The 15,608-nt window shown below is 49.2% G+C and overlaps 2 protein-coding genes across 8 annotated transcripts in view; both read left to right on the forward strand.

Moving 5' to 3' along the window:
* LOC137425475 (lysosomal proton-coupled steroid conjugate and bile acid symporter SLC46A3-like) overlaps positions 1-1,788 on the forward strand; it is a 69,253-nt gene extending 67,465 nt beyond the window's left edge. For all 3 annotated transcript variants that reach the window (XM_078776705.1, XM_078776704.1, XM_078776707.1), the window contains one exon: positions 731-1,788. In XM_078776705.1, the coding sequence (XP_078632831.1) occupies positions 731-827 (97 nt within the window). In that variant the 3' untranslated portion in view covers positions 828-1,788. The remainder of the gene's footprint in view (positions 1-730) is intronic.
* A 13,411-nt stretch (positions 1,789-15,199) lies between these two features.
* The window catches only part of UBE2K (ubiquitin conjugating enzyme E2 K), a 23,801-nt gene continuing 23,392 nt past the window's right edge, over positions 15,200-15,608 (forward strand). For 2 of the 5 annotated variants that reach the window (XM_078776712.1, XM_078776710.1), the window contains exons 1-2: positions 15,409-15,471; positions 15,582-15,608. The exon at positions 15,582-15,608 is cut by the window's right edge and continues 452 nt beyond it. The gene's annotated coding sequence lies outside the window, so the exon portion shown is untranslated. Of the gene's footprint in view, positions 15,472-15,581 lie in introns of all 5 variants that reach the window. The other 3 variants (XM_078776709.1, XM_078776711.1, XM_068113962.2) reach the window with 3 other exon arrangements.

Consider the following 15,608-nt stretch of genomic DNA (forward strand, 5'->3'; position numbering starts at 1 on the left):
GCATCGGTAGATGGCATACCACCGCTAGGCTGAACAGTTTACGTTTTGTATCCCACTAATGGTTCGGATTCCGATCTGGATCTTCACCAAAACCGAATAAATTCTGCCTGTGAGCAGGATATTTCAAAAGGTTGTGGACAGACTCGAACAAAACTTTGTGGACAGGTTGAATGTGTGACAAGAACTAATGAGTATTTAGTGAAGATCTGGATCCGAACACTAGAGTTTTTAAAGTGATTCTTCACCATTGAGAGATGGGGCCAAAACGACGTATATAGCATATTTGGAAAAGTTGTGGATGGATTTTGACACAACTAGGTGGATAACTGTTAGGTGACAAGAACAAGGCCGATTAGAATTTAGAGGTCTGGATCCAGATCCGGCCTATCGGTGGGATACAAATTGTAAACTGTTCAGCCTTGCGGAAGCTTGCGCTCTACCAAGTGTCATATTCTAGTTCCTTTTCTTTTTGCCTTGAAAAAGGGGAACCACACCTCTCCATTCCTTCCTCCCAGATTTGCTACTGTCCTGTACAATGTTCTAATATATTGTGCCTCTTTGATAAGAAACCAATGTTAATACGTGCATTTCCGCTTTTTGTTTTGAGGATGTGTTAGATGAAGTACAAATTACTCTCTTCTCCACCCATTCCTACCCCATCCCCTCTCCCCCCCACCTTCTCCCTCCCCACCCCCATCTCTCTCTCTCTCTATCTCTCTCTCCCTCTCAGCATTTTCTGCTGCCACGTCAAGATGCCCAGAAACTACAAGCAATTGCAAGACGGGAATTCTGATTTACCTCCAGCTGTGGGATCAGATAGCAACTGATGGGGTGATCCTAATAGCTGATGGCACAACATGAACTATTAATGAGAAATTAGAACATTTCATATGAGGAAATGTTTTTACGGCGTAGCCCATAGGGCAAAGCTGTCTAGAACAGATCTGTATGTATGTGTGTATGTCCCCTCAAACGTATACCAATGAGAGCTGATGATCTTGTCACATGACAGGGTGATGTGATTATGTCTGATGTCATTACGGCGGTGCGGCTGCTGACTCTCCACACTCCGCTATTTTGATTTATATGCCGTTCATGCCGAACATATCGTCGAACCTGTCATATATCGCAATCTGCATGCTCTACCTTCACGTTTTTAATTCAGTGTGAAACACAAACAAACCGATTGTTAAAATGACGATCAAATATCGAAAGCATTGCGTTATGTCTTTTTGCATCTATTGCTAAAAGGAGAAGTGTCTGTCCGTGTGTGTGTGTGTTATATCCACCACTACTGCTAGCTTGTACTAACAGGAAATGGTACGAATTTGACACATCCATGGACATTTCTCGTATTCCTATATTTCCGTGAGTCTGATTTGCATTTAGGAACAGAACAATTATGGTTAACCATCATGAAATTGCCACTATTTTGTCTAAATAATGAAAATTATGTTTAAAAGAAAATTTGATTTACAGATTTCGAGCTAGCAACGGCAGGTTAAAAGGGCCCGGCGAGCAGAATTGGGTCACTATAAACACATAGCGCATGCGCAAAAGGCCTTTTTACCATTCATACATCATTTCAAAAGTCCCGCATTAGAAAATCTATCAGCCAAAATTGTTTTCCATAACATTTAATCATGTAAAACCTTGATAGGTCAAATTTTCAAAATTACTCTTTCCATGGCAACTATTGTTTATTTGGATTTCACAAGTATTGTGCTATGCACAACATCCTTCTTGTTTTTCCTTTTGTTTCGATAACAATAAAACTATTCAGCCTTACAGGCTACGCAAAGAACACTTTTTCCCCCAGGGATTACATTTTCAAATTTATTTCCAAGTTTTGGGTGTAACTTTGCTTTCCTGGAGATTCTAAATAATATACTGTTCATGATTTTTTTAAAATCAGAAATGAAATGCACTATTTATAGCAAACTCCAAGCGGGCTGTCATATGTCTTTCACTGAGGAGAGGCTTCCGTCTGGCCACTCTGCCATAAAGCCCAGATCGGTGGAGTGTTGCAGTGATGGTTGTCCTTCTGGAAGTTTCTCCCATATCCACACAGGATCTCTGGAGCTCAGCCAGAGTGACCATCGGGTTCTTGGTCACCTCTATTACCAAGGCCCTTCTCCCCCGATTGCTCAGTTTGGCCGGGCGGCCAGCTCTCGGAAGAGTCCTGGTTGTTCCAAACTTCTTCCATTTAAGAATTATGGAGGCCACTGTGCTCTTGGGAACCTTCAATGCAGCAGAATTTTTTTTGTCGGCTTCCCCAGATCTGTGCCTCGACACAATCGTGTCTCTGAGCTCTGCAGGCAGTTCCTTCGACCTCATGGCTTGGTTTTTGCTCTGATATGCATTGTCAGCCGTGATACCTTATATAGACAGGTGTGTGCCTTTCCAAATCATGTCCAATCAATTGAATTTACCACAGGTGGACTCCAATCAAGGTGTAGAAACATCTCAAAGATGATCAAGAGAAATGGGAGGCACCTGAGCTAAATTTCAAGTGTCATAGCAAAGGGTCTGAATACTTATGTCAATGTGATATTTCACAAGTTTTTTCTTTTTAATAAATTTGCAAAACTTTCTAAAATCCTGTTTTCTCTTTGTCATTATGGGGTATTGAGTGCAGATTGATGATGGAAAAAATGAATTTAAACGATTTCAGCATAAGGCTGCAACGTAACAAAATGTGAAATTAGGAAGGGGTTTGAATGCTTTCTGAATGCACTGTAGAGCATATAATAAATGGAGTGGGAGACAAGAGGGGGATAGAGAGGGAAGTACAACAACAGCAGGGAACAGGAACAATGGGGCATCTGTGGAAGAGAGAGGGCTGGGGCATGGTACACAGGATAAAAAAGATGGACACTACAGGGGCTTTCAGAAAAGAAAACAAGGAATTTGAAGGAGGTGGATCTGGGGTGAATTAACGGGGGTACAAAAGGTCAAGGTTTTGGATGGGGGAAGATAAGAGATGGTGGTGAACAGCTGTTTTAAAGACCTGGAGGGAGGAGTGGAATTGAAGAGAGTGGGGGAGTTTGTTCCTGAGGTGGAAAAAAAGAGGAATAAAAGAGTGAAGGTGAGCAGAGAGTCTTGATTTTGTCAGTTTCACCAGAAGAGGGTTGCAGGCAGATCTTGTGCGACCTGTAGAAATATTTGGGGGACAAAGCACAGAGTTTGGGGAGCTAGGCCAGAGAGGAGTCGGTAGAAGACAGAAAGACCACCAACCTGCCTGCAGTGAGTGAGTGAAAGGCCCTCAGAATCAGCTTCATCATGGCAGATACCAATGATTCTGAAAGCTTTGGTTTATACAACATGAAGCAGGGCTAGGTGTGAGGCAGCAGCACCAGCCCAGAGGGGAGAGCAATACTCCATCAAGCTGCAGATGAAATCTTGTAAGTGGTGAGTAGCTTAGTAGTGCCAAGGAAGGACTTCGCACGACGGAGAATGCCAAGTGGAAGTGAAAGTGGAGGAGACTGGCTTTGGAGGCCAGATTGGAAATATGGCCTTCCCAGGAAAGATTATGGCAGATAGTGCGACCCAAAATTTTTATTAACAGAACTTCTTCGAGAGGATTGTTCAGAAAGTAGATAGGACGGTTTTCCAAATGGTCTTTTTGGAGAGACAAAGTGAGAATGTGAGATTTGTCAGGATTGAAAGACATGTTCCATGTGTTTGACCAGTTTGTAATTTTATCCAAGTCTGCAGAGAGTGAAGAGGCTGCTGCTTGCCAATCTGAATGTTGAGATATGGAGCGGCAGAGAGTGGAGTCATCAGCTAAACGAGAAAGAGGATTTTCCAGAGAGCCGGAGAGATCATTGATGAAGTTTAGAAAAAGCACAGGGCCCAGAACACTGCCTTGAGGTACTCCAGCCTGGACAGGAAGAGGAGATAAGAGGATTCCATTTAGACAGGAGAGTAAGTCCGTGAGCCATGAGTGAAGATTTTCATGCATACCATAAGAGGAGAGTTTGGTGAGCAGGGTGGGGTGTCAGACTGTATCGAAGGCATGCGATATGTCGAGGGAGATGACTCTGATTTCCTCTCTGGCGCTAAGGACCTCCATCTATTGTTGAGACAGCAGAAGTAGCATGTCCAGAGTAGAATGACATGGTCTGAACCCAAATTGATGATCTGAGATCAAGCCATTGGAGAAGAGGAAGGATTTCATATCTGAAGTGATGATGGATTCCATGACCTTGCTGATGATTGGGAGCAGGCTGATTGGTCTGTAGTTGCAAGGATCTGTTTTTGCACCTTTTTTGTGCAAAGCGGTGATGTTGGCAGATTTCCAAGCAGATGGCAGATGACCTTGATCAAAAGAGAGGGTGAAGAGAACAGAGAGAGGGAGTGAAGGAGCGGAAGAACAGGATTTTAGGACCCGTGGGCTGATGCCGTCAGGTCCAGTTGCAGAATCAGAGTCGAGGGTTGACAGAAACTTTGTTCTTTGTCAATTTCCGATAAAGGGAAAAGGGCATGACACCAGTGTCCAGCTTGACCTTCACCTTCAGCCTTTCAATAGATAAGTCTGGGAAGCAATTCTTGCCGGTGACAGAAGCAATAAACTAGTGATCAATAAACAACTGATAAAGACCTACATCATATTTACCTCCACCACCAAAGGTGGATGGAGGTTATGTTTCACCCCTATCTGTTTGTCTGTCCGTTTGTTTGTTTGTTTGTGAACAAAATATCTCAAAAAGTTGTGGACGGATTCTGTCGAAATTTGGAAGAGATGTAGCGTATGTGAAAAGGACGAAATGATTAGATTTTGGTGAAGATCCGGATTCGGATTCAGCTATTAGAATTTTAAAAGTGATTCTTCACCATTGGGAGATAGGGCCAAAATCGATACATAGCTGGATATCTCATGAAGTTATGGACGGATTTGGATGAAACTTGGTGGACCGGTTGAGTGTCTGACAGGGACAATTCGATTTTGGTGAAGATCTGAACATGGATTCGGATATGAGAATTTTTTTTGATGATTCTTCACCATTGAGTGATATGGCCAACCAGGTGGAGGTGTGTTCTCTACTGAGTGCCGTTATAGTCATCAGAGTGAGTGTCGATTGCGTGTACTTGTCTTCAAAGTTAAGCGCAGCACATTCTCTTGAAGAGGTTCATCTGCAGTTCCTTTGCTTAGCTGGGCATTCGTGCACCCATTTCAACTGGGTATGACTGGCCTCGACTGCTCTGCATATGTCCACCGCTTTGGTGAGGTCAAGGTCCTTTTCGTGGAGTAAACGCTCTTTTTGGCATAAATCCGACATGAGGAAAAAAAACTATACACAATTTGGCCTTCGTCCTTAACTTAGTGACACACTTGTCAAAGGGTTGACCTCTTGCTGTCGCGTTTCCCAGAAAACGGTGCCTTTCAAAGACTACTTTCGTGGATTACAATGGTCCTCGAATTTCTCACATACCGAGTCGAGTTTCTTGCTTCGCTGAACGTCAATGTGTTGCACACTTCAACCTCAGCCTCAGCCTCACCTGCGCAATGCAACAAGATAGCGACTTTCTTGCTCTCCGGTACTGACTCCGAACTGTGGATTGACACTTCCAAGAACATTTCAAACAGCTGTCTCCATCGGCACCAAGCATCACTGAGGATCGAAGCTTCCAGAGCCAGTGGCGGGTTGGTTTAAAACACTCCATCATGGGTCAATGTAAATAACCGCTGCCACCATGTAATGAGCCAGATGAAGGTTCGAGAACAACTGCTGTATTTCCGCATTCACCATGCGATCGCCATATCCAGCAGCAGTTGCAGCAGCAACAGCAAACAAAGAAATAAACAAGAAGATGTCATGCAGAGCACGATACTTGCAAAATCCACCCCCCTCCAACACAAAAAAGGTTTCCATTGATCCAGTAAATTGTCCTTTTCATCAAGATTTAAATTGACAATCCTGATCAAAGCTCGGGTTAATAAGATGAAAAGTGACGATTTTTCAGATGAAAATTGATGATTTTCGAAGTTTGACCTCGAGTTAACCCTTGCCCTTTTGACCTAAAAAAGTTTGTTTCCCAATTTAGTGACTCAATGTGCAAATGATGTTAAATTTCCTAAGTCAATTGGATAAAAATTTATGATTTTTCAGATGAAAATTGATGATTTTGGAAGTTTGACATTGAGTTGACTCTTGACCTTTTGACCTAAAAAAAAAGTTGGTTTCCCAATTGAGTGACTCAATGTGCAAATGATGTTAAATTTCCTAAGTCAATTGCATGAAAATTGATGATTTTTCAGTTGAAAATTGATGATTTTGGAAGTTTGACCTTGAGTTGACCCTTGACCTTTTGACCTAAAAAATAGTTGGTTTACCAATTAAGTGACTCAATGTGCAAATGGTGTTCAATTTTCAAGTCAATAGGATGAAAAATGGTGATTTTAGAAATTCGACCTCCAGATGACCCTACCTTTTGACCACAAAATCAATAGGCTTCTCAATTGTGACCATCTCTATAACTTGGTGACCCAAACGGTCTCTATAACATCTCTATAACTTTAGTTTCATGATGATCAGTTGAGAATTGTGACCTGTAGGCGAGTGACAAACAGACAAAGAAACAAGAAATATGTCGTGCATAGCACGATACTTGCGAAATCCATAAAATAAGTTGTTGGCCTATGATGACCTCAAAAATAATTGGTGGTTGAATTCAGTGACCTGGTATGCAAATCCTTTAAAAATTTCAAGTCAATTGGATGAATATTGAGGATTTTAGAAATCTGGCCTATGTTGACCTCAAAAATAGTTGTGGGTTGAATTAATTGACCAGATATGCAAATCCTCTTAAAATTTCAAGTCAATCGGATGAAAATTGAGGATTTTAGAAATGTGGCCCATGTTGACCTTTTGGCCTATGTTGACCTAAAACAATTGGTGGTTTAATTCAGTGACCTGATGTGCACATCCTCTTCAAATTTCAATTCAATTGAATGAAAAGTGAGGATTTTAGAAATTTGACAAAGTTGGTGACCTTTGGCCTATGTTGACCTTTTGACCCCAAAAACAACAGGCTTCTTGCTTATGACAAACTCGAACATTTGGTGAAGTTTGGTGAAGATCGGTTGAAAATTGTGACCTGTAGGCGACTGACATACAGACAGAATAACGCACAAAACCAACCAATATACTTGAAAAATCTTTGATCTTCGCAAGTTAGGCCCCAGTCACACCGGGCCTGCGACCAGGTTACGACCTAGCTGCGACCGAAAAATGTTGGAATCGCGGGCAAATCGTAGAAAGAGCGTGCGACTGGTCGCAGAGGTCATGGGTGATCGCCAGAGCAAAATCAGTCGCAGCAAGGTCGATGGTCATGTTCAAAACTTCTGACCTGCGATTCCAAATCATAAGAGGTCGCAGACAGGTCTTACATTGTCGTACCACCAGTCACGCATGGACGCACCACCAGTCGTGCATGATCGCGGGTCAAGTAGTCGCACGATTGGTCGTGCTACTGGTCCTGCTACCTGACGATTGATGGTGCCACCTGTCGTACGACCTCACGATCGGTAGTGCGACCAGTCACGACCTGCCCCAACTGGTTGCACGACCTTACGATTGGTGGTACCACCAGTCTTTCGCTCACAGCTCGCAGTCTTTAGCTCGCCAAGGCTGTGCGCGTTTACCTCAAGCACTACTACAACAACGTCGACAGTGTCCCAGGGCAGGATAACAGTATCTCGGAACTGTTGTGGGAATGTTGGAATTTTGATATTTTTTTTGAGATATCATATCATATTGTTGCGGTTTTAGAACCCACACTTGTCTAAATATGACATCATTCTTGTAAATATGACATTATTAAATGGTTAAAGGTAGCACCCCTAGTTAGTCCACAAGCAACATGTAGGCCACCATAGGACTTCAGTTATTTCATTAGTATGTCTTTTAGATAAGGCCGTGTTTCCAATAGTTGAATCTGCATTGTGTCAATCAAATAAGAAGTAGGCCCCATTCCATCCATTTGGCGACCTCCCTCTCCAAACGACACCATTACGCGCCCCTACAGTCGGTGCGTCATGGCTCTCCCAATTTGTTACGCGCCTTTGTTAGCAGCGTTCGTTGCCTTAGCGCTCGCCCCAGCCGCCATAAGCCACGAGGTTAGGCCCGAGAAAGGGGGCGGAACGCCAAGAAGAAGGTGTGGCCACGTCATCCAGCCGTCAAGGGCAGGGCCGGTAAGCCCTCACCAGCCAACCAGGGCTGAAGTAACATCACCGACAGGCGTGGCTTTTTGGCTCGCGGAGTGATCGCTGGTCGCGTTATATAAGGGCGAACGCAAAGCCCTTTGAGAGGACTGCATGAGAGAGCTCGCCTACAAGGGACTGCGAAGAGGACTCTCGCGAAGCACTCGAGTGGAAGGTTGGCATTTGAGAGGACTTGTTTGAGGCGCGCGCGTTGTAACAAGACTAATGCGCTTGACTGTCGTGATTACAAAGAACCCTTATTGGAAGCGCGCATTACAGGCCTGATGGGCGAGAGCGCATTGAGAAGAACCTTATGAGATATACGGCGCGCTGATAAAGGAGGACTTTGGAGAGAGGGCGTTTAGCACGAGCATGCAAATATTACGTAAGCAGGACACCAGCTTCCCCCCGCTATATAAAACTGTCCGGTCGCGCTCAACTACACGCGGAGCTGCCTGCCGGGTTTCGCGGTTGGAGCCGACTGGAGCCTGGACAAGCCGGTGACCATCTACAACCATCTACAATCCCCGTGTAAGTGTGTACGTTTGTCTGGGGTATTAAGAATAAGACTGTTTTAAGACTGCCCTGTGTTCTGCTTTTTCTTCTTCCTATCCTGTACATTCTTTCGTTTCCTCTTCTCCTTCTTGTACATTGTAAATAAATTACTTGTTCTTCCTGGTTTTCCTTTTATCCGATCGCATTCGTCTTTTCTTCCATTGGGTAAACGTGGCACGATAGGAACCGCTCAGAATCGGGTCCAGTCATTGTTAACGGCCCGAGTCGCGGCTCGCTTCGCTCGGCGTATCCACTAACGCTGCGGCTCGGGTGGGAGGTTATCTCCTTGCTTCACGGTCGGTGTTGGTAATTAGGTAACAGGACCAAATTGACCAGCAACCCTACCTAATACCGACCGGAAGGAACGGGGTAACTTCAGGATCACGTCGGTCAGTAACAGACAAGGGGATTAACCCCCTCTTGGTAAGGGGAAAAGGGTGACGTTTGAGATCCGTAACAATATATTATATGCTATGTGAATGATCTATTTTTGCATATCTATTTTGCAATGAAATCGTACAATAAACATGCTATTTCATGGTATGTCAGGAGAAACAGTAATAATTAGTTGTCTTTATTGTGTGTATATGGTCTGAGTAATAAATGACTGGTTTATATTACAATGGCAAAAATTATTATTTTAAATACAAATTAAATCAATACATGTATACACAAACAAAGTTCTTTGTCAAAGTAAAATCTTTAACACAATAAAGTAATGTGCAGAACTAAGCTGCCAGGCCACCGCTTCCTTCTTGGGAGGCATAGCGAATTATAGTTTCAGTTGAAAAGTTCGACAAAGTGTACTGAGAGGTAGGTGACTACTGATGCTGATGCACGATCGCGAGCCTTTAGATCTGATCGAGCGACCCATCTCACGACTGGCTGCGACTGGCTGCGATCGATCGTGCGAGTGGTCACAGGTCGCCACGATTGATCGTACTGTGGGAGCTACGCTCGCACGATAGAAACTGGATAAAATGGACGACGCCAGGAATGAAGTTGCACTGAGCTATTTATTTCCAGCTCACTCCAAAGAACTCAAAAGCACTGAATCAGCCGATCGAACGGGCGGCAATTTATAAGCAAAGTTCAACACACAAAAGCTGCGCCTCTCAGGCAGGGCGTGGTATGCAAATAGGTAAGCCATGCCTCTCAACGGGGCGTGGTATGCGAGTCAAGTGTTCGCCCGGGAAAGGCAAGTCTGGACATGTCCGGACGAGTCCGGGCAAGTAACCGCTCGCCGGTTGCATCATCGGCCGGTGCAAGGTGATTGTGTATGCTTCGGGTAACCACTACATGCAACCCCCCAGAATTAACTTGCACCGGGAGAGTCAGTTTGAGGGGGGTCTTGATGACCCGGCCGAAACGACCCCTGGTGATTTGTGTCGGGGTGGTAGGTGGCGTGGCGGTGGATGGTCGGGCGGGGGGCTTGGTTGATGGGGGACGGCCCCGCCGTGGAGGAAGGGCCAACCGTGGAGGTTGGTTGAGGTCCAAATGGGCCGGTTTGAGGCGGTCCACGGAGATGTGGTCTGGTTTGCAGCCGATGTCCACGATGAACGACTTGTCGTCCCTCTCCAGGACCCGGAAAGGTCCATCGTACGGCGGCCGGAGCGGTCCCCGGTGTGCATCATTGCGGATAAAAACGTACTCCGCAGTGCGAAGTGCTGGGGGGACGTGGGGTTGGGGGCAGCCGTGATGGGACGTGGGCACGGGGGCAAATCTCCTGGCGGCCTCCTGGAGGACTGAGCGTTGGCGAGCCAAGGGGCCGGTGGCGTCAGGGATGAACTCGCCCGGCATGCGCAGTGGCTGGCCATAGACCAGCTCGGCGGTGGAAGCCTGGAGGTCCTCTTTAGGGGCCGTTTGGAGGCCCAATAGGACCCACGGGAGCCTGTCGGCCCAACTGTCGTCCTGGAGGCTGGCCCTGAGAGCGGCCTTCATTGAGCGGTGGAACCGCTCGCACAAGCCGTTGGCTTGGGGGTGGTAGGCCGTGGTGTGGTGAAGCTTGACCCCCAAGGCCTGGGCGACCGCGCCCCAAAGCTCGGAGGTGAATTGCGGGCTTCTGTCGGAGGAGATGTCCGAGAGGGCGCTGAAACGGGCAATCCAGGTGCCAATGAAGGCCTGCGCCACGTCGGCGGATGTTGTTGATGCCAGCGGGACGGCCTCCGGCCACCTGGTGGTCCTGTCCACCATCGTGAGGAGGTGGGTGAAGCCCCGCGAGGAGGGAAGGGGTCCCACCAGGTCCACATTGACGTGGTCGAAGCGCCGCGCGGGCACGTCGAATGGTGCCAACGGGGCCTGGGTGTGCCGGTGGACCTTCGCGCACTGGCAGGCGACACAGGCATTGGCCCAGTCGCGGACGTCTTTACGGAGCCCGTGCCAGACGAATTTTGCTGCCACGAGCTTCTGCGATGCTTTCTGACCCAGGTGGGAAAGGCCGTGGAGGGCGTCAAAAATGTGCCGCTGCCATCCGGTGGGCACGATGGGGCGAGGTTGGCCCAGGGAAACGTTGCACAGGAGAACTGTGCCTGTGTCCTCGAATAGAAGGGGACGTCAGCCAACCGCAGGCCGGTGTCCGCTGTCTAGAGGGCTTGCACTGTGGGGTCGGCGGTCTGGTCGGCCGCCATGTGGGCGAAGTCCACACCGAGGTGGACGGCGTTCGCGCCGGACCGGGAGAGGCAATCGGCCACAGCGTTGTCCTTGCCCGCGATGTGCAGGATGTCCGTCATAAATTCGGACACGGCGGACAGGTGGCGCTGCTGGTGGGCCGACCACGGCTCCGTAACCTTGGCCATGGCGAAGACCAGGGGTTTGTGGTGCACAAACGCCGTGAACGGGCGGCCCTCTAAAAGATGGAGGAAGTGGCGAACGGCCAGGTAAAGGCTGAGGAGCTCGCGGTCGAAAGCGCTATACTTGCGCTCGTTATGGCAAAGCTGCCGGCTGAAGAAGGCCAGCGGTTGCCAAGCCCCGTTCACCCACTGTTCATGCACGGCGCCCACCGCGTAGTCAGAAGCGTTCGTGATGAGGGTGATGGGTGCGTCGAGCACCGGGTGCACCAGCATGGTCGCGTTGGCGAGGGCCAGCTTAGCGCCCGTGAACGCCTCGTCCATTTCTTTGGTCCAGGCGACGTCATGCTTGGCCGGCTTGCCCCGGAGGGCTTCGTACAGGGGGCGCATGAGTTGGGCGGCGCGAGGCACGAACCGGTGGTAGAAATTTACCATCCCCAAAAATTCCTGCAGGGCCTTGATGGAGCGGGGCCGCGGGAAACCTGTGACTGCCTCCACCTTGGTCGGCAGCGGAACGGCCCCGCGCTTCGTGATGCGGTGCCCCAAGAAGTCGACGGCCGTTACGCCAAACTGGCATTTCGCCGGGTTGATGATGAGGCTATGCTGGCCGAGGCGCTCAAAAAGCGTGCGCAGGTGGATGAGGTGCTCCGCCCGGGAAGTGCTGGCGACGAGAATGTCGTCCAAGTAGATGAAAAGGAAGGTGAGGTCGCGCAGCACGCTGTGCATCAGCCGCTGGAAGGCCTGGGCCACGTTCTTAAGGCCGAACGGCATGCGAAGGAACTCGAAGAGGCCAAAAGGTGTAATTACCGCCGTGTTCGGCACGTCGGCCGGACGGGTACCTGGTGGTAGCCCCGAATGAGGTCGACCTTGGAAAAGATCACCCGCCCCGCCAAACGGGCGGAAAAGTCCTGTATATGTGGTATCGGGTACCGGTCGGGGGTGGTGGTGTCGTTGAGGCGGCGGTAATCGCCGCATGGTCGCCATCCGCCACCCGGTTTGGGCACAATGTGCAGGGGTGAGGCCCACGCGCTATTCGAGCGCCGCACAATGCCCAATCGCTCCAATGCATCGAATTCCGCCTTCGCCACGGCGAGTTTGGCCGGGTCGAGGCGGTGAGCCCTGGCATAGACCGGTGGACCTGTGGTCGGGATGTGGTGTTCGACGCCGTGCTTGACGGCGATGGCCGAAAACGTCAGCTGCGTGAGGGCGGGAAACTCGGCGAGTAGGCGGGTGAAATCGTCCGCGGCCGGGAGCGCGCAGGCTAGCTTGGTCGGAGCGGAGCCGCTCAATGAGCAAGCGAGCGAGCTGAAGGACTCCGCGTTGATGAGCCGACGCCGTTTGACGTCGACCAAAAGCCCATGCGCGCAAAGAAAATCTGCACCCAGCAAGGCCATGGGCAGTTTGGGCACGTTCGCCGTGATGAGGTCCCACCTGAAGCGCTGGCCCCCGAAGCAGAATGCGACGCTGCGCGAACCGAAGGTGCGGATGGAGGAGCCGTTTGCGGCGACCAAAGCGGGGCCGCAAAGCGCGGCCTGTTTGTCCTGCACCGGGGTGGGTATCATGCTCAGCTGAGCTCCGGTGTCGCACAAAAAACGCCGCCCGGACGCTGTATCTGTAATAAACAGAAGGCTGCCAGAATGGCCGACACTCATAGCAGGCAGGGAGCGCCGGCCTGGTCGTTTCCCGACCTGCCGAAAGTTCACGGTGGGCGGCACGTTCTGGCCTTCTGCCCGAACCTGGCGTGGTAGTAGCACATGGTCCGCTCTGGTGGAGGCTACGGCGGTCGCGTCGGGTTCGGTCGACGGGGCGTCGCAGCGGCCGCTGCCGCCAGTGGCGCTGACTCAGCCGGTGGTGGCGCCGGTCGTGGCGCGGGCGTTGCTTCGGTCGGCCCAGGGTTCCAGGCGGCCGCTCCGACGTGTCGCCTGGCCGGGAAAAATTTATCGGCCTTCTTGGCCAGGGCACGAGGGTCAGTGATGGGCGAGTTAGCCAAAGCTAACCGTACCTGCCCGGGTAGCTGCCGGAAGAACAGCTCGCGGAAGAGGAAATCCGGGCTGTGGTCGCCAAGTAGAGCCAGCATGTGGTCCATGCGCTCGGATGGACGGGCCTCACCCAGGTCCGGGAGGTCGAGCAGCCGTCGCGCGCGTTCGGTCTCCGTGAGTCCAAACGCACCGAGGAGTAGGCCTTTGAGCGCGCCGTATTTGTCGGCGTTCGGCGGGTTCTGTAGGAAGCTCAGGACCCGGGCAGCAGTGGAGGCGTTGAGCGTGGAGACCACATGGTGGTAGCGTGTCGTGTCCTCTGTAATGTTCCGCACGGCGAATTGAGAATCCGCTTGGGCGAACCAGACGGCCGCGTGCAATTCCCAAAAGCCAGGGAGCTTCAAAGCTACAGATGACTCCATCGCCATGTTCTTGAAAAGGGGTCACCAATTGTGGGAGCTACGCTCGCACGATAGAAACCGGACAAAATGGACGATGCCAGGAATGAAGTTGCACTGAGCTATTTATTTCCAGCTCACCCCAAAGAACTCAAAAGCACTGAATCAGCCGATCGAACGGGCGGCAATTTATAAGCAAAGTTCAACACACAAAAGCTACGCCTCTCAGGCGGGGCATTGTATGCAAATAGGTAAGCCACGCCTCTCAACGGAGCGTGGTATGCAAGTCAAGTGTTCGCCCAGGAAAGGCAAGTCTGGACATGTCCGGGCGAGTCCGGGCAAGTAACCGCTCGCCGGTTGCGTCATCGGCCGGTGCAAGGTGATTGTGTATGCTTCCGGTAACCGCTACAGTACGATCGGTCGCTGATCGCCACCACTAGTCGCACGATTACCTATGATTGATATTGCGATCGATCTTCTCCAATGGTTGGTGATCGCACGACCACGCGTACCACCAATCGTACGATGACTTACCACCAGTCTTAAGAGCAATCACAGTATGCGATCGCAAATGGAGATCATAGCAAACATTGCCGATTGGTCGTATCTCGGCCAAATTGCCACCAATCGCACGATCCAGAAAACGTACGATCCAGTGTGACTGAGGCTTTACAAGCACAATTTTTAACAAGTTTCCTCCTCCCCCCCCCAAAGCCCTCTCCCTCTCACAGATCTCCCGATGTCCCTGCTCTCAAATGTACTTGTGTGCTTCCCTCTCTCTCCCCATCTCATCTCCCGCTCCCTTTATCTTATGTTTTATGTGTCAGGTTGTCTTTTTGTGATTAATGTTAGCTCTTACACGAGCCTCGATCTTGTATACAAAAAACAAACAAAAAACAACAACAACAACAACAACAATAACACCAACACCAACAACAACAACTCCTCATAACACGTTTTGTGTTATACAAGGCGCATCTCAACCGATATCTCTCCTTGCCATTTCTAATTGGCTTAAAATTGCCGTTACTCTGAAAAGCATGGTTGCTGTGGTATGATGATGACTGGTAAGGATGATGACATTTTATGCGATGGTATACCAATCTCAAATGTTTCATCTTTTTTTCAGTGTGTACCAAAGGTTTCATGCTTAATACATGTGATATCAAAAAGTGAACAATCTTTACCTCAACCGATGGACTATTGTTGGGGGCGTCCAAACCTTGGCTAATGTGCGTTCGTCCTATGTAAACGCATTGGTAAATTATCGGTTATGACGTGTTTGTAGGAAGGAAGAATGTAGAGATCGTTTTAGCAGATCAAATTTCTTAATTGTTAATGAAAAGGCCTTTCAAGGTTCGAATGCATTCCAAACACCTTTTAATCTGAGGTAAAGGAACGAACATACGGCTCGAGGAAAGGCGCGAGCTGAGGAAACGAGGAAGGAGGAAAGAATGAACAAACGGATCGATGAAAGGCGCATCTGAGGTAAAGAGGAAGGAGGAAAGAACGAACAAACGACTCGAGCCTCGAGGAAAGGCGCATCTGAGGTAAAGAGGAAAGAGGAAAGAACGAACAAACGACTCGAGGAAAGGCGCATCTGAGGTAAAGAGGAAGGAGGAAAGAACGAGCAAACGACTCGAGGAAAGGCGCATCTGAGGTAAAGAGGAAGGAGGAAAGAACGAAC

This window comes from Myxine glutinosa, chromosome 4 (genome assembly GCF_964187855.1).
Source record: "Myxine glutinosa chromosome 4, kmMyxGlut1.1, whole genome shotgun sequence".
NCBI lineage: Eukaryota > Metazoa > Chordata > Myxini > Myxiniformes > Myxinidae > Myxine > Myxine glutinosa.